Source organism: Haemorhous mexicanus, chromosome 10 (genome assembly GCF_027477595.1).
Source record: "Haemorhous mexicanus isolate bHaeMex1 chromosome 10, bHaeMex1.pri, whole genome shotgun sequence".
In the NCBI taxonomy this organism is placed as follows: domain Eukaryota; kingdom Metazoa; phylum Chordata; class Aves; order Passeriformes; family Fringillidae; genus Haemorhous; species Haemorhous mexicanus.
Window position 1 is genome coordinate 7,230,988 of NC_082350.1, and position 22,581 is coordinate 7,253,568.

General features: G+C 45.9%; 1 protein-coding gene across 3 annotated transcripts in view; it reads left to right on the top strand.

Annotated features, from left to right (window-relative positions):
- The window catches only part of LOC132331616 (serine/threonine-protein phosphatase 2A regulatory subunit B'' subunit alpha-like), a 52,721-nt gene extending 30,934 nt beyond the window's left edge, over positions 1–21,787 (top strand). For all 3 annotated transcript variants that reach the window (XM_059855148.1, XM_059855146.1, XM_059855147.1), the window contains 11 exons: positions 782–885; positions 3,353–3,455; positions 5,185–5,259; positions 10,316–10,402; positions 12,531–12,687; positions 14,190–14,238; positions 14,717–14,806; positions 15,745–15,920; positions 16,396–16,514; positions 17,280–17,386; positions 21,377–21,787. In XM_059855148.1, the coding sequence (XP_059711131.1) occupies positions 782–885; positions 3,353–3,455; positions 5,185–5,259; positions 10,316–10,402; positions 12,531–12,687; positions 14,190–14,238; positions 14,717–14,806; positions 15,745–15,920; positions 16,396–16,514; positions 17,280–17,386; positions 21,377–21,467 (1,158 nt within the window). In that variant the 3' untranslated portion in view covers positions 21,468–21,787. The remainder of the gene's footprint in view (positions 1–781; positions 886–3,352; positions 3,456–5,184; positions 5,260–10,315; positions 10,403–12,530; positions 12,688–14,189; positions 14,239–14,716; positions 14,807–15,744; positions 15,921–16,395; positions 16,515–17,279; positions 17,387–21,376) is intronic.
- Positions 21,788–22,581: the final 794 nt, after the last annotated feature.

The following is a 22,581-nucleotide window of genomic DNA, read 5'->3' on the forward strand; positions in this document are numbered from 1 at the left end:
CTCTCAGCTGCAGTTCACAGTGCTGCTGATCTAAAACCAGCATTTATCAGACACATCCTGGATGATCAGCTTGCCCTGAATGAGTCTCTGGCACTGTAAACAGGGCAATGATGTTCTCTCCAAGCTTTCATGGACTGTCATTGAGAGCCAGCAGCTTGTGCAGAGGCTGGTTCAAAAGTGCTGGTCAGGGAGTCCTTTGGTTGGAACCAATCCTTCCCATGTGTGCTTTCATTTTTGTATTCCCTTGCTGAGATCTTGCAGTGGTGGAAATAATGGACTGGGTGCTGGGTGGAAGGCACTGCACTGAAGATTGCAGGGTGGGATTTACTTCACCTTTAGGCATTTACTCATTAACTGTCTGTAATTAGACTTGAGGTTCCCTTGCTGCCTGTGACAGGTTATCCCATAGGAGAATAGGCCCTCCTGTTTTAGGGTAGGTAGGGGACGTAGCTGGTGTGTGTCCTTCTGGAAGGAGGTGCCTGCCTCTCCATTCCACTTCCTAGGGTATTGTGCTAAACTGTTCAGAGCTTGAGTAGTCCAGATCCTTTTCCTAGCCTGAGAGGAGTGTTTCTCAGCCACTTGAAAGGGCACATGACAAAGTAAAAAGTTATGTGTGAATTTTCAACCTTGGCACGCAGTAAATGGCACACAGGTGAGTCAGAAAGCCATTGCCACTTTATTTCCCTTGTGTAAAGTCTCAGTGGTGAATCTGGTGTGTAAATGAGCAGGTTCCTCTTGGGACTGCTCTTGTATTCCTCCTTGCCCTGGTTTTTCCTTGCAGATCTGTGGCTGCCCACTCTACTGGAAAGCACCTCTGTTCAGTGCATCTGGGGGAGAGAGGACAGGACGTGTCTCTGTGCACTCCTTTGTGTCCATGTGGAGAAAGTGAGTATAGCAAATGCAAAACCCTTGCTGGAAGAAGAGATCAGCCTGCCATACAAGTCTTTTTTTTTTTTTCCCCTTCTTTTCTACCAGACTTTTCATTCCATTTTCCTCTTCTTTAAGTGGCTTAAAAATCTCTATCAGCTTGGGATTTTTTCCCTCCAAACCCTCTGAACACTTGTTTCCATGTGACATCCACAAACTTGCAAGTAATTGTGGAGATAGTGAGATGTTTTGAGTTAATTGGTGTATAAAATATATTTACAAGCTCCCCAGAAATGCCAGCTATTCTGAGGTAGTTGTGGATTTGGGGTATAATTGTGCCCAGCCTTATTGCTCTACACTGATGCACTAAGCAAGTGCCATTTGGGAACTGGGGGAGGAAGTATGTGATAGTGTTACAGGACAGAAAGAGGAATGTGGAAATAAGCATCACCATATAACTGGGTACTCTGGGAGCTTTAATAGTTACTACCTTCCCAAGCAAGCTATTGAATTCACCTGTGGAGTTTGACAGTCCACACAGTGGAAGTGGAGAGCTCTGGGTGGATGCATTATGCTTGGAGTCAGCTCTGACATGGAGCAGACTTGTTCTCTTGCCTAATCTTTTTCCCTCCAGGGCAATTCAGGCTTTAGTGTGCTTTGTGAAACACCTGAACAGCATCTCCATCTCCTCTCCAGAGAGAGTTCTAATTTTTTACTTAATGGTTGCTCTTCAGATTCTTGACGTAGCCTTTAACCCTGAATTCCCAAAGTATTTCCTGTGATGATGTTGTCAAAACAACTTCTAGTTACTCTGGCAAAATTACAAAAATGTTAGGGGTGACTGTGATTTCTGTGTTTGTCTTGACACAGGCAATATATTTTCCTTCCTTAGGTTCCTCCAATTACTTCTAATTAATCCCTACTGTATGATACCACATTTTCACTTCTCTGATTTTCACATCCTTCAGATATTTGCAGACTGTGGTCATGTCCCTCTTCTGTATCCTTTTAACTACCCCATTTCCAAGCCAAGCTTTGTATGCTTTTCTCACTTAATTGCTCTTTTAGAAACATATTTTTTATCTCCTCCTCTTCCCCTCTGACAGTTACAAAATCTTTGCTGGAAAGCTGAAAAACAGAAGAAATGTAGGATTTCTGGTAGAGTTTGACTGCAGCCATGTGAGCACAGGTGTAACTTTAAAGATAGTATCTTTAGTTGCTGAAGCCTATTTTCAATTTTCTTAGTATATGACTTCTCAAGATGCCACATGCTCACTGCTTGTCAAGTCTATAGGAATTTCTCAATATAAAACACTTCTGAATGTCAGAATCTTTTTCAGAATCTGAATGTCAGATCTTTTTGTTTGTGGCTAAAACTGGGCTTTGGGATTCATCTTTATGTGCCAGTTTTTTTTAAGCTAAAACATTAGCATCTCTTTCGGCAGCTTATTTAGAATATATCTGTTAATTTACAGTTACTATGATAGGAATGTGCATCTAAAAGGATTGCTAAATCTTTTTTTGCTTACTTAAAGAAGCCATTTTTTTGTAAAGTCTGCCTTTCCCAGAGTGATGAGGCCAGAATTAGCAGGAAATAAGTTAGTGTGATCTCTGCTAGAGAACTACAGCCACTTCAGTACTATGTTCATGCACTTTCAGGAGAGGAAAGTGGTGAATAATCACTCACAGTAAATAATTACAGTGCATTTGTATTTTCAGAGTTAATGAAGAAAATAGTGTCGTTTTCTGAGTTTCCCTAATACTGTTTCTGAACAACATAGTGTTTGATATATTCAAATGTTGTGTTATGTTAGCAGTGTTTGGTAAATGGCATGGAGTTCCTCTCTTCATGAGTTTCTCTGGGGTTAATCACATAACTGTGATACCTTTGGCCAGTGCAGTTTTTTGTGTGAGAAGAGAGAAACAAGAACTGGTGTGTCAGATACACACTGTCAACCAGAGGGGACTGAGTTTACACACTTCTCCAAATGCTCAGTCCTACTAATGCCTTCATTAGGTTGTTCTCTGTGGCTTTGGTGCACAGCTCCAGATGGGCCATAATTAACAGGGGATGCCCTTTTTCCTTCTGGGAAGTGATTTTTCTGGGTGAATGTTCAGTCCCTGTAGTTTGGCAGTCTCCCCAGATATTGCAGTATAGTGAAGGGTTGCATTGCAGAGCACATCCCGTGGCATCCCATTGGGCTGGTGCTGTTCACTGGGAGTGAGCCTGCAGCACTGGCAAGAATCAGGTTGATTCCACAGGTTTTTAGTAAGAAAGCTGCTTTCCCACAGCAGTGTAAACCTGGAAAAATCCCTGCTGGGTGCCCTGGTGCAGCTGAAAGACCTTGAAGGAAGTGCTGGCAGTCTGAGGTCAGCATTTGAGTGATTCCCAGCACAGGTGTATCGTGCACTAAGGCCCTCGTGACCCTCCCGGGGCTCCTGGGAGGTGCGAAGGGTTGGGAGTAACTCCTCCCCTCTCCCACAGAATCCTGCGGAGCTGCCACGACGATGCCTCCAGGTTCACTTCCCTTCTGGCAAAGCCTGGCTGTGACTGCCTACAACAGGAGGACTTCATCCCGCTGCTGCAGGTACTGCCCCAGCTCCGCGGGCACGGAGCTGCGTTCACTTGGCGCCTTCTTTGTTTCCATGGCAATAAATGTTTACCAGGGACGAGCAGACCTTTGGTTTGAACGGCACCTGGGTGGGATTCATTTTGGAGTGAAATAGAAAAAAGCTTTTGAAGTGCCTAAGTGCCAAACCAGCTGCAAGTCCTGCTAAAGGCGTTGAGGACTGGTGTCTTGTCAGGATTCATATTTATCAGTGGCTGGTAACCAGGCTGGAATTTGCCCCATTTCTCAACGTGGATATTGGGAAAAATGCTTGTTGCTGTTGATAGTCAAGTACAACATAAAAGCTTATTGGAAAAGTTGTAAAAGTTGCTTGGCAAGACAGTTATAATTAAATTTGTCTAGCCAGACTACCAGATACAGTATCACATGGAGATCTTGGCAAAATTTCCAGTTCCAGTTGTTCTGTATATGCCTCTAAACCTGCTAGTGCACAAATGTCACTGCCTTTTTTTTTCCTCATACTCAGGGTCAATCTGCACATTCTCATTTCATGTCCTTCTTTCCCTTTCATTAACAAAGTACAGTTGTTTTATTATTTGTGGCCATTTATGCAGGCTCTGGATAGGGCTTCTCTACAGTGTCTCTAAATCACATCCATCTGCTCCTCTGATCAGCAGTTGTACTTTTTCTGATCTTTTCCACACCTCCCTAGATTTCTCCCACAGTGCTTCCCTCTGGGTAAAACCTCTGTGGAGATGCTGCTCTGGGGAAAGATTTTGTGTTTGTGCTGGCTGTTGCTGTTTTAGACAAAACTGGGGCTGTGATGGGTACATTTTCTCATGTTGCTCTTCATCTCTTCTCCACTGGGCACGCTGCCTTTCCTGGTGGATTGCAGCTCTTTAGCTCCTGGTGCAATCCAAGGCATGCTCAGTCCTGTCTGTCAGTCAGCCAGAGATCAGCAAAATTATCCTGATTTACACCACCATCTGAGACATCCTGTTATATTGCCCAAAAATTGGGCATATCACACCCCTGAGGGCACCATGGCATGGAACAGGCACAGCAGAACTTGGAACACCTTTGAAGGGTAGAGGAGTCAGACATGGAGAAATTACACAGGCACTGATTCATACAGGATCTGAACTGATTCATTCAGGGTCTGAGCAGTTTCTCCATGGATTTGATCATGCAGATTTGGCATTGTGAACCAGTGTTTGACTAAAAAAAAAGTCTTGGTCTTGAGAAAGAGGCATCTCCACAGGTAGTCCAAGTGAGTTTTGGAAAAGCATTAATCATATCTGTAAGCATTCTGAGGCTCACATAGCTTTCACTGGACATAGGAGACTTTCTCAAGGAATGTTTATTTCTGACACCTAGTTCTGTCAAATGTTAATATCTTCAACGAGAGAAGGAAAACAAAAATCTTGGAGAGGAGATAGTTGCATGGTCAACTAATTAATTTTTGTCTCATTCAATGAAAATGAGTTTTCATCTACTCACTAACTCTCTCCTTTGTTTTTCTGTCCTTAAGTAAATCAAACTGGCCCACCAGGTGCGTATTGCCCAGCAAATGCATTCTGTTACTGTAATAGAAGGTTCTCTTGGTAGATTAAAAGATTTCAGTTTTATTGTTAATGCTGCAAATAGTTTCAAGAGTAAGCAAAAGTATTGCTTTGTAAACCCAGTAACTTCTAAGCATTAAAAGGAGAAGAAAATCTATTTAATTTCATTTTCTCTTCCCTTGCAGGATGTGGTAGAAACTCATCCTGGCCTCACGTTCCTGAAGGATGCTCCGGAGTTCCATTCCCGGTATATTACAACGGTAGGCTGCTTCTCTGATCCCCTGTGGTGCCTCTGCCTCCCTTTGGGATCTGTCACTGCTCCTACCAGCAAATCCTTCAGTTATTTAAAAATATAGGTGTTTTTAATATTACTCACCATGAGGTATTTTAACAACTGCTTCCGAAACAAAAATAATCTGTTTGTGTGTGCCAAGGGTTATTCGAAAGGTTAATAATGGTTCTTTCTGGTCTTAAGCAAATCTATAAAAACATCTTTTTTGGCCTGATGAATGGAAAAAAAGTCCTTTGGTCTTTGGGAGCTGCTAAGTCACCCTGAATAGTGCCGGGCTGCTGAGACATGGAAGGCTGCCTGTTTGAAGGTTTCTGTCACTGAGGCTTGGAGAATCCGTGACTGTTCCTCAGTGCAAAGCACCATTTGCCTCCAGAGATCTGCTGTCCAACCTTCCTTTTGCCAGGATGCCTGTCCAGGCTCTCTGTCCCCAAGCTTTTGTGGCTGGGTTTGTAGCTGGGGTTTGTTCAGTAGCTTTGTTCCAGCTCTGCAGTCATCACTAAGACTGGTACTTTACCTAAGTGTGTTTGTACTTTTTTTAAGCCTTGAGCTTGACTCATGTTGGGTGTAAATCTGGATAAAAGTATAAATGTTGGGAAGTTTTCTCTCTGCAGCAGTAACAAATTCAAATAATGACAGACCTGGTGGGAGCTGTATCCAACAGGGCTCAGGGCTTAAAGTTTCTCTTGTTTGCTTGCCAGAGCCTGCCTGGGGCTGCACCACACATGGCAGCTGGGAGGCTCCTGGCACACACATGCTTGTTCCTTTCCTGTAAGGAGCAGATGGCACAAAGACACTTCTTCAGGACAAACCCTGAACTGTCACACTAATGAAAATGTATAATGAGAATCCATTGTAAATGTTATAGATGCACTTGAACATGACAGTGAGCAATGGCATTGTATAATCAATTGTAGATGCACTTGAACATGACAGTGAGCAGCAGTGTATAATCAATATGTTTAGTCCCTGTGGAGCAAGACAACATAAATATTAAGCCAGAAGAGGTATAGGAATGGCCAGGGAATTATGGAGGCATGTGAATGGGTGAGTGTGGAAAGTGCCTGTGACACAATGCACCCTGGTATTTGGTGTTTCAAGTGCATGGAAGGTTGAGACTGAAAGGTTTAAGGTCACACCTAGGGTTGGTTTCTGACTACAGTATCCATGGGTCAATGCCACGTGTGGTTGCCCTGGCTGCTGACAAAGGCAATTGTCTGAATCTGCCTTTATGGGTTCCTCTTAAGTCACACACTGTTCCAGTATTCTTCAGGCAAGAAACAAATGTCTTTGTAGAGTAATCCCTCACATGAGCACCCTTGCTGCCCTTTCTGGACTCACCCAGGGCACTAAACCATGTGGCTGAGACCAGCTGTGTGAAGCTGAGCTTCCACTTCCAGATAACTGAAGTGCTGGCTGCTGCTAAAGGGCAGCACCTTTTCCTTCCTCTCTCCTTTTGCACCACTTCCCTGGTGCCTGGGTCTGGTGCTGTGTCACCAAAGCAATCACAGAACCAGACTTTGATAAGTACACAAAGCTCCTCAGTGCTTCTTGATCCTGCCTGTATGTGTGCTATGCTTTCCTGCTGCAGTCAGAGCCTTTGGGCATCCTTCCTGGCAGTGCTGGGACACAGGTGCGTTCCAGGCTTGCTCCAAAGGCAGCAGGGAATGGTGGTGCCTGGAGCTGAGGAGAGGGCTGTGGAGCAGCACACCTGACAGAGGTGAGCTGTCCTTCAGCTGTCAGGACAGTGCTGCTCAGGGGGTCTGTGCTGGCAGAAGAATCTCCCTGGGCTGGAGCAGGGCCAGCCCCTGGGGAGGCAGGAGGCTGCTGGGCAGGCTGTGCCCATCTGGAGGGGGCAGCACTCAGTCCTCTGCAGCAGTGGCTCTGCTCTCTGATAGCAGGAGTTCCTACTGCTCACCTCTCCTTTCACAGACAGTTTGGCACATCCCTTTTTCATGTTACAAAATCCAGCATTTCTGCCAGGAGGCAATGAAGGAAACAGCTTTGTCCTTGGATTTTGAGACCACTTGGATCATTTTAATTGCTTCAAGGTAGAGTGCCTTATACCTCCTTACAGAGACAGAGTGCTGTATTTGCTGCCACACAAGAATCACAGTTCATGTTTGTGTTACAGACTAGGGCCATAAGGACACATGGCTTTGTGTTCATTGCTGGATGCAGCAGCATCACTTGGCTGAGATCTCCTGGAGAGTGACCTCACAGTTTAGGATGGGTAAGATGTGAATGCACATTTCAGTTCTTACTGCCACCTCAGAACCTTTTAAAGGGAAACAACAGGCTGGAATTTCATCTGTATCATATCTGTTTTATTGGCCACTGTATTACTAAACCAGTTGTGTTTGTTTCAACAGAGACAGCTCCTGAAGCTGGTGAAGATGATGCAGAACATCACAGAATATCCAATGGCATTTGTTGTAAAGCTTTAGTGTGACTTCTACCTGAATGTTCAAACCAGGCTCAGAGTTAGCAGTGCATGCTGCCCTTGGAAAGCTGTCTGCTAAAAACAGTGTAAAGATTAAAGCTTGTGGAAAGGTGCTTCAGCTTATACAGTAGCATCAATGCAAATGTGTAAGGGGACAATGGCCACAGGGATTAATAAAGGTTCCTGTTTTGTCCACAATTGTTTTTGTTCTTGTGTGGGAAGACTGGGGAAAAGTCTGGAACTCATCTGTGAATGGTTTGGGCCTGGAGGTCAATTGCATGAGGATAATGGGGCAGTAGGAGGAGTCTCTTCTTTCCAAAGGCTAATTAATAATTTAACTCCATGATCCTTGTACCCTCTTCCAACTCAAGGTGTTCTATGGGTCTATGGTTGTGTACTGAACTAAGAAAAATGAAGCCAGTTATGGCCTAAGGGACAAGTGTGACTTTCATGCTGCACATCAGCTTAGGCTGGGTCATGGTCTAGGACGTTTCCCAAATGCTTTTTTTGACAGCTTGGCATTTACAGCCTGGAAAAGAAAAGGGTAAATACTGAGATTTTATAGTGAGATATATACTATTTACTGTCCATGGAAACTGGGCCATTATTTGAATAATAAAGCCTTTGCTGAGAGACTGGAGATGGTAAGAGACGTGAAAAGAGATCCCATTTTGCCTCTGAATGGCTTTTTTTTTTACAGATGGGTGAGGAGGGAGCAGATGGAACATCTTTATCAGTGTGATCTGGTAGACAAACAGTTTCTTATGTGTCACAAATGGGAATAGTTTGTTGTCTTTTACTACCCTGCAGGCAGAGGAAAAGAAGAATTACTGCTATGGGGTCCTGTTTCTGATTCTTGGGATTGCTATTTTTGAGTCCTTGGAATGGTGTGAACACCCTGTATTTTTAAGAGTTGCTACAAAGTTGTCAGGTGTGATAATGGGTGATGTGAGAGGTGAAACCACTCCAGTCTCTGAGCTCTTGTGAAAGCTGGAAGCAAAAGCCAAACAAACTCCAGAAATAGAGACCAGAATGGCAGTGGCTACCCAGAGGCATGAAAGAAGAAACAAACATTGTGCTTAAGACCAGAAAGGATCATTGTGGTTACCTAATCTGACATCTTGTGCTACACAGGCCACAGAGCATTGTTCAGTGATTGCTACAGTTAGGATAGATCTGGTTTTTGGTCTGTTTTTAATTAAAATGACACCCAACTTTAAAAGGATATCCACCTCTGAGACCTGGAGGGATGAAGAGCCTGCAGTGTTACCAAAAGGTGTCACGCTCAGCTAAGTTGAATCAATCAATTCTGTCTCTTCAGGGTACATTTGAATCTTCACATCATTCTTGTTGCTCTCAGAGTTGTGTGTGCCATCATCAATTGCTGTCTCACTGTGTATCCCACAGCAGACTGCTGGGAGCAGTCTCATACTTGGTTCTGGATCTGTTCTGGACTAAGAACCAACACTTGTTTGACTGAGTCCAAAGATGGCCTTTCAGTAGTGGTTGCCCTCTTGAAATTAGTTCTGGCTAAAAGAGAAATCCATCCCATTTAATCTGTTAGCTGGATTGATCCCTGTAATGTCCACATTGTTGTGTAAAGTTAATTTTTGTGTTGGAATAGTGTGCACTGAAGGTTACCAAAATTCTGGGGTAATGTGCTTGCATGTTAGAGACATCAAAGGTTTGTAGTAGTTTTGGTCAACAATATTTCAGTGCTGATAGTCAAATGAATTCTATTCCTCCTTTCTCATGCCAGTGATATTTATTTGTTGTTGTTTGCCCTGTTGGGTTTACTCTTGCATGTGCTTGGTCACACATTTGTGTTTCCCCACTCTGTGATGTTGCTTGACAGCTGACAAGGAGCAGATTGGGAAGGGCTGTTTGCTTTTTTGAGGAGCTTGGGAGTGAGCTCAGTCTCACACTGGGAGCTGTTTGCTTTTGGCTTCTGAGAGTTCTCTGCCTCTCCCCCATGATTTTTGCTCACTTTCACCAGAGGCAGATCTGGAAAGAAGCCAAATGAGGTTAACATCTGCCCAAAATAATTGCAAACAGAACCTCTCCTGCTTACTTTCAGCAGAGGTACTGGAACATGAGGCATTGTTGTAGTTACAATGGGTCAGACATTCACAGTGTCTTTCATTTGCATGTCTTGCTTCCTATGCAGGAACCAGAAGAATCAGAAGTCCTTTTTTTTTTTTTTTTTTTTCTTTTTTTTTTCTCCCCCTAGAACCGTATTTCACTGGGGATCCATGCAAACTACAAATGTGAAAAACTCAAAGTGATTAATCAGCACTTTGAGCATGTTTTCTGACATAAATAATACATCTGCATGCCCAAAGAGGTAAATTTAGAGCCATGGAAATGTTTCCACACTAGAAAGGGATAATACTGTTTAAGAAGCAAGTGTTACTTTCAGACTGTGTAGTCAATTAAGGATAGTAGTATCTACAGAAAAGATCCCAAAACAGTTTTCAGAAAGAGGTCTCCTTAGGATGAGCGAATCAACCAGGGAACTGCATTTAAATTCCCAAACTGCTGTGTTTCAGGAGTTGATTTCAAGAGCAATGTTCATTTATTGCAGGTTATCCAGAGGATATTCTACACAGTCAATCGGTCCTGGTCGGGGAAGATCACTCTAACAGAGCTGAGGAAAAGCAACTTCCTGCAGGTACGTGGCTGTCTGTGGGAGCAGGAGCCAGGGTGCAGCAGCATTCCTTGTTCTGTGCCTGGGTGGTGAGGGAGCTGCACCTGGGCTGCAGTGGGATGAGCCAGGTGCTCAGGGCCAGCAGTCTGCTGGGGCTACTGGAGGAGCTGTGTCTGAGTTGAAGTGAGAAGAGCAGGGACAGGAGTGACCCCAGGGTGCTGAGAGAAGGTCAGGGCATGACTGTTTTCCTGCTCTGAGGCCACATGGAGCAGCAGCCTGGCTCCTGGTCCAGACAGCAGGGAGGGAAGCAGGACATGGCATTGCACCCATGTGAAGTGGCTCACAAGCAGCCAAGAAGAGCTGCAGGAGTGCCAAGGGTAGGAGAGCCAATTTCCTGCCTCCTAGGCAGCCCTCAGCCCACTGACAGCTGGTCAGGAATATCTCTGCAATTGCAGGATGAGGCACCTCAGGAGCTGATCTCCACAGGATAATGAATGGAGCTTAGTTCTTGTTCCAGTGCCTGCAGTGTGTCCTTATGTCAGGATATGGGTCTCTGTCCTCTGTGTATTTTGCCCAAAAGAGTGCCAGGTTAAGACTGTCTCAAGCTTCTCATGTCCAGCCCAGCCTAAAGAGCCAGAAAGTCTTGAGCTGAAAGGTGATGAATTCACATTCTTTCTCCTTTCAGACATCATCTCCCCTAGCTGACCCCATCAGCTAATGGAAAAATGAGCTCTTTTGAATTGGCTCATAATAGTCCAAGCCCGAGGATCCCTGTTCCTTCCCAACCTCTGTTACAAATAAATCTTCCCAGATTTTTATTTTTATTCACTGCATCTTTTTTCACTCCTTTTCTCCTTTTAAACATTCTCTCAGCTTTTCTCCTTTCATATTTACTCTGTCTTTCGTCTCCTGCAGCAGGGAAGTTCAGCTCCTTGCTGCAGGTGTAAATGGCATCTTTGGGTGTGATCTACAGAAGAAAAAAATAGTTATGGCAAAAGCTCCCCAGTGATTGTCATCTGTAAAGAGAGAGAGAGACAGACACAATCTGGAGAGGCCAGTGAGTGATGGATCAAAGGTGTTGAGACTTGGGTGTCAGCAAGTCAGAGTAGTGCAGGTCTGGCAATGCCATCCTGTTATCCCTGCCAGAACACTGAACCTGGTGGATAGCAGGATGTGAGAGTTTTGTTTGGATTCAGTTGGATTCCTTGGATGTGGAGGTGGCTGGAAGTTGATGTTGAAATACCAGTGCCAACATATAACACAGCACCTGTTTTTATGGTTGTGGGTAGCAGGGCCACTGGGCCTGCCTGCTTGGGGACACCATTCCCTGGGATAGCTCAGGCTATTTTGCCTGCTCCCTTGGGAGAGGCTGTGAGGGCAGGAAGGGCCAGGCTGCAGCTCACTGGAGCCATGATTTATTAGACAAGAAGGCTTCTGGTGTCTTGTGGCCTCAGCACCAAGAAGAAAAGTAGAGAGGTGGCACTGGGAAACGTGTAAATGCCCTCTTGTTGCTGAGAAGGACAGGGAGGTGTAAAGTGGGAATGAAACATGGATGTTAGCACTAAATGTTTCCTAGTTAGACATGTCAACAGATGTTATGGTTGGAAATCTATCTGAGCCTCCCAGTTAAGCCAGAATGATTCTTGCAACAGCACAGGGAAATCAGTGAGATTAGTTTGAGGTCTATCCCTGCTGTCTCAGTCCAGGTATGAGTCTGGAACAAGACTTGATTTTGCCCTTCAGGAGGCAGACAGGGATGTGTGATGTGTAAAGACATACCTCAGGTCCTGTGGAAGATTGTGGACTTGCTGCTGGAAGTGGCTCTAAGAGTCTCTGGTGCAGGTCAGGATTGTTTCCCACACCATGGATCCCAGCTGACACAGCAGTTTGTGTTCCTGTTTCTCTGCCTCACATTTCTCTAGAGCTGAAAATGAGCAAAAGTTGTTGACAGGAGTGGCAGAGATGTGCTAAGCAGGATGGCCCAGCCAGGTGCTCTGTAAGGGCCTGCTAAGGAATACAGGTACCACATCTCTTGGGGAATGGCTGCACTTTGGGCTGTGCTCACCCAGCTTCCTGAGAAACTGGAGCACTTCAGCTGCTGAGCTGCCTTTTCACCCAGGTTTACCTTCCCACTGTGTTTGTACCCTTTCAGACTCTTGCTCTCTTGGAAGAAGAGGATGACATAAATCAGATCACAGATTACTTCTCCTACGAGCACTTTTATGTCATATACTGCAAATTCTGGGAGCTGGATACTGACCACGACCTTTACATCAGCCAGAAGGACCTGGCTAGGTACAGTGATCAAGGTATGCTGCCTGCAGATGTGGTGAGGGCATTGCTGAAAATACAATGTTCCTACTGAAGACTAAAGCCTGCCATTAAGTTGGTTAATTTGATGCCTCAGAAAAAGTTTTAATATAGCCACCCATCTCTTAAATAAATGTTGCTTTAAGAGAAGGAGTTGTACAAGCTTAGACACAGAGAACTGCAGGAAACACAATTTTCTGCTTGAGTAGCTACAGATGGAGCTTCTGTTCCTGAGTGGGTCACTGCCAGGAGGACAGGATAAAATAATGTCCTGAAACTTGTTTATTATTTACTGAGGGCTTTGCAGGAACTTGGAAGTAGGGACAAGAAGGATGAGCCCGTGTGAACTTCAGAGATTGTTGAAGTGCATTCCAGTTATGCATGAGAGGAGTCCAGAGTCCAGTGAAGCTTGGGGGATCTCAGCTTGCAAATGGAGTCTGGAGAGGATCTCTGCAGTTCAGCATAGAACTTTCTTTCCCAAAGTTATGTTTGTTTTTGAAGGTTCAAGGGCTGTAGATAAATTAATGGAATACAGATCCACAAAGGGCTAAAACACCCAGATGTTCCAAGTGCAGGCATTTCTGGGGAGGCCATGGGGGTTCTGGGGGAGTGTGGCAGTCACAGGACTCAGTAGTGTTGATCATGGGGCTGGCTGGGTGAGGATGGACGAGTGCCTCCTTTGGGATGGGTGGTATGGGAGATTCCCTGCTGGGAAGCTGCACTGTGGCATGCAGTATTTGTTGCACAGGAGGCTTGAGAGCTCTGATGCGCTGGGGGGAGCCAAGGATTAAGGGGAGAAGCCCTGGCTGCAGTGCCCAGCAGTCTGTCAGCTGTGCCAGGGCACCTGAGGGGTGGGGCAGGCTGGGTCTGCCTGGCTGCAGTGCCAGAGCTGTGCCAGGACCACAGGAGTGTAGAGGGAGTCCAGGTGGGGCTCAGCTGCCTGGGTGGTGAGGTCACTGTGCAAATCCTGCCCAGAACTGGTACCTGCTGCTTGGCTTGTGCTCTGCCATATCAATCTATCCCACATCTCTCCTGGCTGGCACAGCCTCACCTTTGTGCTGGTGCTTCATTGTCTTTCCTGCAGCATGGTTGCCACAGCCTTTCCTTTCCTCAAAAGTATTTTGGAGGGATTTGATTTGTTATTTTTGTTTGATAACTGAATTTCTTTTGCAGTACACACTAGGATAGTCTCTTTCTTCTATGTGACAAATCCTACTGCAGCAATGTAGGAGTAGCATGCCCATTTCCAAGGATCCAGATGACAGTTGCCATCTTTGTGGGACAGTGTGGTGTTTGGAAGGATACAAAGGGAGACACACTGGGAGAATCATCTTGGGCTTTTAGAAAATGCTGCTAAATAGAGGGTGGTTAGACAGGCAGTGTAGTTAGAGCCTTCTTTTAACAAGGGGAAGGGGCTTTGTGTGGATTCAGCATGAACAACTGATTGTAGTTATTGCTGTGAGCTGTAGCTTCATTTCCTCCGTGTTTTCCTTGTTTCCAGCTTTGTCAAACAGGATCATTGAGCGGATATTCAGCGGTGCTGTGGTGAGGTAAGGAGTAGCACACTGCTTGGGGGAAGAAGGGAAGGCAATTTCTGTCAGGCTGAGAAATACAAGTTATTCTCAGAAATGTCCCTGATCAGAATGGTTTCCAACAGAGTGCTCCAGCTGGAGCTGCCTGAACATGGAGTGAGACTTCTGGGTAACTTAAGAAAACAAAATAAAAATCCCATAGGATGGGATAACTGGGCATAGCTGAAGACATGGCACAGGGAGAGCTGGAGAGCACTGCTTTGAAGTCTCTGAAAAGGGATGTGCTCTGGGAGGGGATGTGGCAGATGAGCTTCAGCTCTGCAGTGATAAAAGGCAGCAAATGCTGTACCTGGTGCTGCAGGGTGCAGGGAGTACAGGCTAAATAGGTGACAGTGCCCCATTTTCTCTCACTAATGATTTGAAAAATATCTTTGACATCTCGAGTGTTTAGGAGCCTGGTGATTTTTAATTATTCTTTTTCTGCTATGTCTTCTAGAGGCACTGAAGTTCAAAAGGAAGGGCGCATGAGTTACGCAGATTTTGTGTGGCTCCTGATTTCAGAGGAAGACAAAAGGAGTCCTACAAGGTGAGACTGATTACTGTGTCTTAGTAAAATCATTGAGATGAGCAAATAAGATGGAAACTTCTGTGACCTACCACTTTCTAAAAGACAGCAGCTTGGGGTCTGGAAGTTGTTAGGAAGAAAACATCTTACCAGTGATGGTTGGTCAAATAATTTGCCTTTCTTGAGGAAAAATTGTGTAGAAGCAGAGTTTTCTTGTAATTTTTAATGTATTGGTAGTTATCAGTGCCTTTGTTGACCTCATGCCATGAAGCAGTGACTCTGAGCACACGCTCCTGATGTGTTGGCAGCAGCTGTGCACATCCCTTCACAGGTGGAGTCGGTGTGTAAGAAGGGTTTGTGGGGAATCTTCACTGTGGCACTTTGTAAAACCTGCCTGTGGCCTGGAGGAGACTGCTGTGCAGGGGTGATCCAGATGGACATGTGAGCATTAGCACAAGGGATCTTCCACATAACAAGAAAAGGAAAGTCCAGAACTGCAGGCTTGGACCCTCTAGAGGGGAGGAGGGATGCAGAGTGCAGCTGCCTGAGAGCTCTGCCTTGTGTATAAAGGAGCAAATGAGTGCATGACACAGCTACCTTGTCCCTCACCAGGGTCCCTGCAGTGTCCTGGGCTCAGAGCTGGCTCTATTTGGCCTGCTCTTGCTGGTGGGTCAGGCAGGGACTCCCTGTCCTACGTGGGCCCCCCTTGGGCTGCATCACAGTGGACACTGGGTACAGGTGAGGCAGGTAATGAGTGTGGCTGTGCTGCTCACAGCCACCTGGGAGACTAACAGGAGGTGCTTGGAGTGTTGGCCTGTGCCCTGACCCTTCCCAACAGGTCTTGTCATCCCTGGGTTTATGCCAGAAGAGCCTTGGGGGTGGGTAGGGAGAATGTGCAGTGCTGCAGTCTGTGCTGTGTGGATGTCCCAGAGCAGTGTGCAGTCCCTGCTGTGTTCCAGCATCGAGTACTGGTTCCGCTGCATGGACCTGGATGGGGATGGGGTGCTGTCCATGTACGAGCTGGAATTCTTCTATGAGGAGCAGTGTGAGCGCATGGAGGTGATGGGCATAGAGCCACTGCCCTTCCAGGACCTGCTGTGCCAGATGCTGGACCTCGTTAAGCCAGAGAGGGAAGGTAAGTCCTGTTTAGGCAGAGCTTTCACTCCTTTCATTTGTGGGGGCTTGAGAAGGTAAAGCCACTGTGAAACCCATCTACAGGCAGAGCCCTGTGTGAGTCACAGGGCAGAAGTTACTGCACATTGGGCCATGATGTTGTGCATGAGGAGGGCTGAAATACTAAAACAAGAGAGCTTGTGAATTAACTGCCTGGGACTGAAGCAGCAGTTCTTGTGTGCTCCAGCTGTGGGATGTGCTGACAGCCTACACTGTAAAATTGAACCATCCCCATTCACGTGCCTTCATATTTCACATGAATGTCAAGAGCCTCCATATGTATGTGAGATTTAAGCTTAATGAACACACCCATTTATTGAATCATGTTAAAATCCTTGACTGACTTGGGAAGGAATTTTGTGCTTTTGAAGCCTACTGGTGTCACAATTAAAACCTTTGTAAGAACTCAGTAACAACCATGTGGGGTTTTTCTGTAGGAAGAGTAACCTTGCGAGACCTGAAGAGGTGCAGAATGGCTCATGTGTTCTTCAACACCTTCTTCAATTTAGAGAAATATCTGGACAATGAACAGAGGGATCCCTTTGCAGTGCAAAAGGTATAAATCACCTTTATTTCTAAATAAGGAAATCTCACACTCATCTTTGGAATGCTCCTGGATGTAGGGAAAATTCAACTGAATAAAAGAAAACTTTTTTCACAAGTACAGCTTATTGATGTCTCCTAGAAGTCTCTTATCTGCTCAAAGTACAGAAAAGGGGAGGAGATGCCAAAACCAGCTGTGGTTCCCTCGCAGTTGTTCCCACATAATCTGCAACAGAAACTTTGTGGTTCCATGATTTAAGGCTTAAATACATCCCAAGACAGAACCACTTTGTTTGTTTGCTTAAACTGGATCATTATAAAAGCAGTCAAGTGGGACCAGGGGATAACTTGCTCTCCCCATCCTGTTGTAAATGGCAGAGGACCAGGTATTTATAGAGGTGTTCCTGTAATCTTCTCTAAAACTTGCCCTAACTTAGCGAACTGTGAAGAGTCCCTCAAAAGATCAGTTACAATTAACCTTTGATGGACAGGTTTGAAACCACCAAGTTCTTCTGTCCTGTATGGAGAGCACAAACTGAGCTAGAGCACAGCAAGTGTGTGGTGGTTGCATTTCTGAAGTGGAGCAGATGCAGTTTGTTGGCATCTCAGGTCACATGCTGAGCTTTACAGACCCTGAGAGGTATTTTCTCATAGTCCTTTATGTGCAGATGTTAAAACACTCTGAGATGGTTGTGACTTTCTCAGTTTAGGCAGTTTTTGCCTGGCTGTTTCCATCCATTCCTTCCTTCCCCAGAGGCTGACTGTGTGATCTCTTTAGGACATGGACAGCGAGAGCCCCGAGCCCTCAGACTGGGACAGGTACGCAGCTGAGGAGTACGAGATCCTGGTGGCCGAGGAGTCTGGGAATGAGCAGCTCCAGGAGGGGTGAGCATGGGCCTGGCACTGCCCTGGGCACTGCCCTGGGCACACACAGCTGCCCTCCAGCTGGGCTCTGCTGGGGGCACGTGCTGCCACTGCCAGCAAGGGAGTGGAGCAGTGGGGTGAACATTTGGACTGGACTCTGGAGCACATGAGGTCCAGGCCAGCTGCTCCTACAGCAGCAGTGCAGTAGTGCTGGGGGCAGCCACTTGGATCAGCTGCATACAGCTGTGAAGGGGGGAAAAAAAGGCAAAGCCTATTTCTTTTGGTCACCTTCCAAAACTAGAGATCAAATGACTTTTGCTGGTCTTGGCCGTGTATTGACCATGTCACAGTGTGTCACAGATTAGAAGCTGTAGCTCTGTTACATTTATCATACCTAGCAGAGACTTTCTTTAGTCCAACTTTGTCTATTACTCTGTGCTCTATGTAAGTTGTACTTCAATATTTTCATTCATTTACTAAGTTGAGACTTTTTTTTTTTTTTAAGCATTTGGTTTCTTCAATACCTACACTCAGTTTTCATCCTTCTGTAAGATTCTGGACAGACACACCAGCTATCTTTAGCCAGTGAATTTAGGCAGAGCAGTTGTTCCAGAACTTCTCTGTGGGCTAGGGCTTCCTGCAGAGTAATGGAGACTCAGTCTAATCTTTCTTTAGATTTGTGTCTGTATTGGCATCTTCTTGAGAATATTTCTTTCAACCACCAAAAGAATGCTTACCCTGTGTCAATCCTGCATGATTCAGGGTTGCATCCAGTCTTAAGCAGCATTTATAGAGCCAGTAGAGTATTGAGAAGATTGCATTGTTTTCAGAACTTCCCACTGGAAATTTCTTGGGATAACAGTAGCACCTACTAATTAGGCACAGAGATTTGCAAAGCTATTGAGAGCTGTTCCCCTCTCTGCCTGTGTGTCCTTCACAATGGAAGATGAGGTAGGGCAGGATGGAAGATGAAATTGCTGCATTCCCTGCAGCTGCTGTACAACACCTGTGTCCTCAGCACAGAAAAGAAACAGGAGGCTGCCATTAAAGCTTCGTGCAGGACCATGAATTCCCAAAGTCACCAAAACCAGGGGAAGAGTGACAGGTGATGTCAGATTTTTGAACTTGGTTTGAAGCAGCTCTGTGTCTTCCTGCAAAGAGCATGTCAGCAACCTGGCTGCCAGCTTTTAAGAGCCCCTGAAAAGCTCTGTAGTCATGGCAGCAGGATTAGATCTCATTTGTGGAGCATAGCAACAGACCACGAAAGAAAAAAGAAAGAAAAAGGAAAAACAAAGAGCTGGATGCCCAGACAAATTTGCCAGAAAGAGCCATTGAGTTTTTGCACATATATTATTTCTGCTGTGTTTGAGGATGACTGAAACAGGGAGCCAGGACAGAACCAAGACAATTCCTGGTGAGCTCTGAGAGAGACTGGAAGATTTTTGGCTAAGTTAGCTGGCAGAACGTGAAATATGCTCTTTGTCTTATGAATACATTTGAAAACAACCATCATTCAGCAATCACAGATGCATTAATGAGTGTGTCCCACTTCTGTGATTAGCCCTGTCCCTGCTTCTCTGGAAGGAAAGTTTCTAAAGCTGGCTGAGGCATGCCCAGGAGAGAGCCCTGCTCCCAGAGTGGGAATTTCAGCAGGGCAGTGCATGCTCCCAGCATCCACAGATACTTCCAGGATGCTGGACTCCATTGAGAGCTGCTGTCACCAAAAACAAGAGGAAGATCTTGTCACGCTCAAGACAGCAATAAAGCATCACATTTCACTGGAAGCCTCAGCTGGTCTGAGCTCTTCTCAGCCATGCTCTGCTCTCTGACCTGTGTGGGATTCCACAGAGAGAGGCTATCCCTGGGGAATGGATACTCCCACTGCTCTCTGGGGGCAGCACCAACAGCTGGCTCTGGCCAGCACGAGCCTTTGATGCAGATACAAGCCTTGGTTTTGCAGCAAGCCAAGCCTTTCCTGCAGGGCAGGAATGGGCACTGCTTGGTTCTTGTCCCAGAACCCAGCCTCAGGCAGCTGATGGACATGGAAACCATCATTGCCTTCAGGGAAAGAGATCTTTCTACATGGGAAAGAAAAGGAGAGCATCTTTTATCAGCTGCTGGGGGGAAAATGTCTCCTGAGCAACAGGGAGGCAGGGCACAGTGCAGAGCATCCTGCTCAGAGTGGAGAGGGGAGACAGAGGCATAGGATCAGAGGATGTTGGTTTAGGCAGCTTAGACCATTGTTCTTGTCTCCTTCCAGTTGTCTGGTGGCTCAGCTGGTCTACTCTCAGAGCCCAGCAGTGTGAGGAAAGGAAAGGGGCAACAAGGACATCATTGAACCACCCAGAGCCAAAATGTGTGTTTGCCAGAAGGAAGGGCAAAGAATTCCCTGGAGTAATTTCCCTCCTCTGAACAACCTAGAGTTGCCACAGTTGAGTCTTAAGGAATGGGTATTTAACCTACACAAGCCCATATTTGTTTTCATGGGACTGAATTTCTGAAACTGGCCTGGGAAGAGAGCAAGGATTGACTGCCTTTAGTGCTAATCTTGTTCAAAAGCATCCCAGAGATGCTCCTTAGCTATAAAGGTGGAAAGCATTTATTCCAGGATGGGAAAGGCAGGCACTGTTGAACCTTAAGGAGCAAACCAGTGCAGTGGAAAAGTGTAGGAATAAAGGACAGTGGGAAGTCCTTTTGGAAGCAGACATGAGAGGGTTTAGTGCAGAAGCAAAAGATGCCTGAAGAAAAAGATTATAGTGGAGCTCCAGCTGCTGGTGACCCTGCAATGCAGAGAAGAAGTCACATTCCATATGTAGGAGAGAAAGGGACAAGGCTGACAAGGTGGCAGAACTGGAGGAAAAGGAGATACAAAAGGAACGTTCTAAGAACAACATTCAAATGGCAATACAAAATTTTCCTCATCTGCATCCTTTAAACCAAGGAGAGATGAGAGAAGCTGAGGCACCTGCAAACATTCCCAATCTATTCCTGATGGGAGAGGCAACACAGCCCCCACAGGCACCACTGAGGCATGAAAGGTGCAAATTGCACATATTCTGGCAACCTTGCACACGAGGTCAGAAGAGGTTTGAGGCAGGATCCACAAGGTGGCAGAATTACTAAGCAGGTGCTTTCCTTAGGGAAGAGAGGACAGTGTTCTCCAGGAAGGTCTGGGCTGGTCTCCCTGCACACAGGGAGCATCCTGCCTACAGCAGGACAGACCCTGACAGCCTCCCAAGGGTTTGCTGTGCCTGCATATGGGTCAGCCAAGGGAAAAACACCACAGGAAGGGGTAGACAATTCCTTCCTGGCACATCCATGCTATCAAAGGAGTTCACCTTTTTGCAGCCCAGCTTACCACTGAACATGAGAGCCATTCCTGTCCTGGCCATTGGAGCACCTGCTCCAGCATTTCTTTTGTGAGCAACCTTGCTTTAGAACAAAGGAAGAACTTTAATTTCTTGGGACTAGGAATGGGCTGAGAGCCCTAGAGCCATAGCCTGTGCTGCAGGGCATAGGACCCAACCAGCCTGGATAGTGCAGCTGGAGCTGGGAATTCCCACCAAACCTCCTTGGACCATAAATGCTCAATCCTGGATATCAAACTTCCTGCTGAGGGAGAGAGGAACATGAAAGTGTGGCCACAATTGTTCTGTCTGTCAAAACACACCTCAGCCAGAAGATGCTTTGAACCAGGTGTTTCTGAGCCAAGGCTCCTCTGGGGCTGTGGCTGGATGACTTTATTTCTACACTGAACTACTGGGGCTCTGGGAGTTCCTGACAATTGTTACTGAAGCTGGATTCAGATTTTCTAGTGCTGAACACCAGAGAGATGAGGCTGGATGGGAGCACAGATCCATGGCTGCTGTCACAGTACTGGTGACTTGCCCATGCCTCAGAAATCTCCTCCTCGAGGTTCACCTCTCACATGCTCCTGACTTAGTAGCCACTGCAATAACAGCCCTGAAAACCAAAGCACAGCTTTTAAAGACACACCTTTTGTCTTTGCAGATCATGTGAAGATGACTATGACACAGATGAAGTCTTACCTCCCCCTGAAACTGGAGAAAAGTCAGACAAGCTAATTATCTCAGATCTCTGAGCTTAGAGAAGTGGAAGACAGCCCATGTCTTTCAAACTGGATAGCATTCAGTCCCAAGGCACTTGGGGGTTTTCCTTAAATCTGTCATTGGAACAATGTGCTCTATTTTGTACACTGAAACTTGAGACCCCTTTTTGTCTTCCTGTGTAATTGCAATAAGGTAATTTCTATGAAAAGGCTTTTTACAATGTGTTATCATGCACACTCCCTGAAAATGGTGATTGCACCTTGTTTCATTTATATATAAATTCTGTTATGTCCCCAGATGTGCAATAAATGCCAGCATCTAATGGTTACCTGCCACAGCTGCATGCAACATCTATAGTGGTTGTTTCTCAGTTCTGTCCTGTGCCACTCTGTCCCCTTGGCTTTATACCAGGAGTGACAAAAGAGCTGCCAAATTAACTTAAATGTATGTGTGTCTAGAAATCTTTTAAAACACAGGTCACAGTGAAGTTGTTTTTTTCCTTCCTGTCCTGGAAGCAAAGGCAATGTGCCTGCACATGGGGAGAGTGAAGTCCCTTTGTGCTTTGCCCCCAGGCTCTTGCCCTGGCTGCTGGGCTGTTTCACTGCTGTGCATCTGTGAGCAGTTTCAGCACTATACCACATCATCATCTCCTGGAATCTGAGACAGAGTTACCTGTTCTAGTCCTGTGTCCCCTCCTGTGCTGATCTGCCTCTGGCCAGAGCTTTGTCTGTGTAGATTTCTACTTTGTGGAAGGGTTTTGCAGAGTATTTACAGCAAATACAGCTCTCTGCTGTTTAGCTGCTGTGCCTGGTGTGCACCAGTTCCGTCCGTTCCTGTGTTCTCCTCCTCTCCTGTAGCCTTCTTTAACCTGTAGCCAAGAGACTAAGCTGAGGTACAGAAGGAAAAAAAACAACCTCCTCTTTTAACTAGTAAAGGAATTAGTCTGTATTATTGCCAAAATTAATTTTTCTCCCAGGCTCAGGGAGGAAATGCTGTAACTAATGAATTCTTGCTTTAAGTGCAAAATTAAACCAACTTTCCCCCTAGAATCCCAAGTGGTATCTCTGCTCTCAGCACACACTGCTGCTGCATCTGTCCCTCCTGGCCAGCAGGAACTGTGGGTCAGCACAAGGATGATTAGAACAA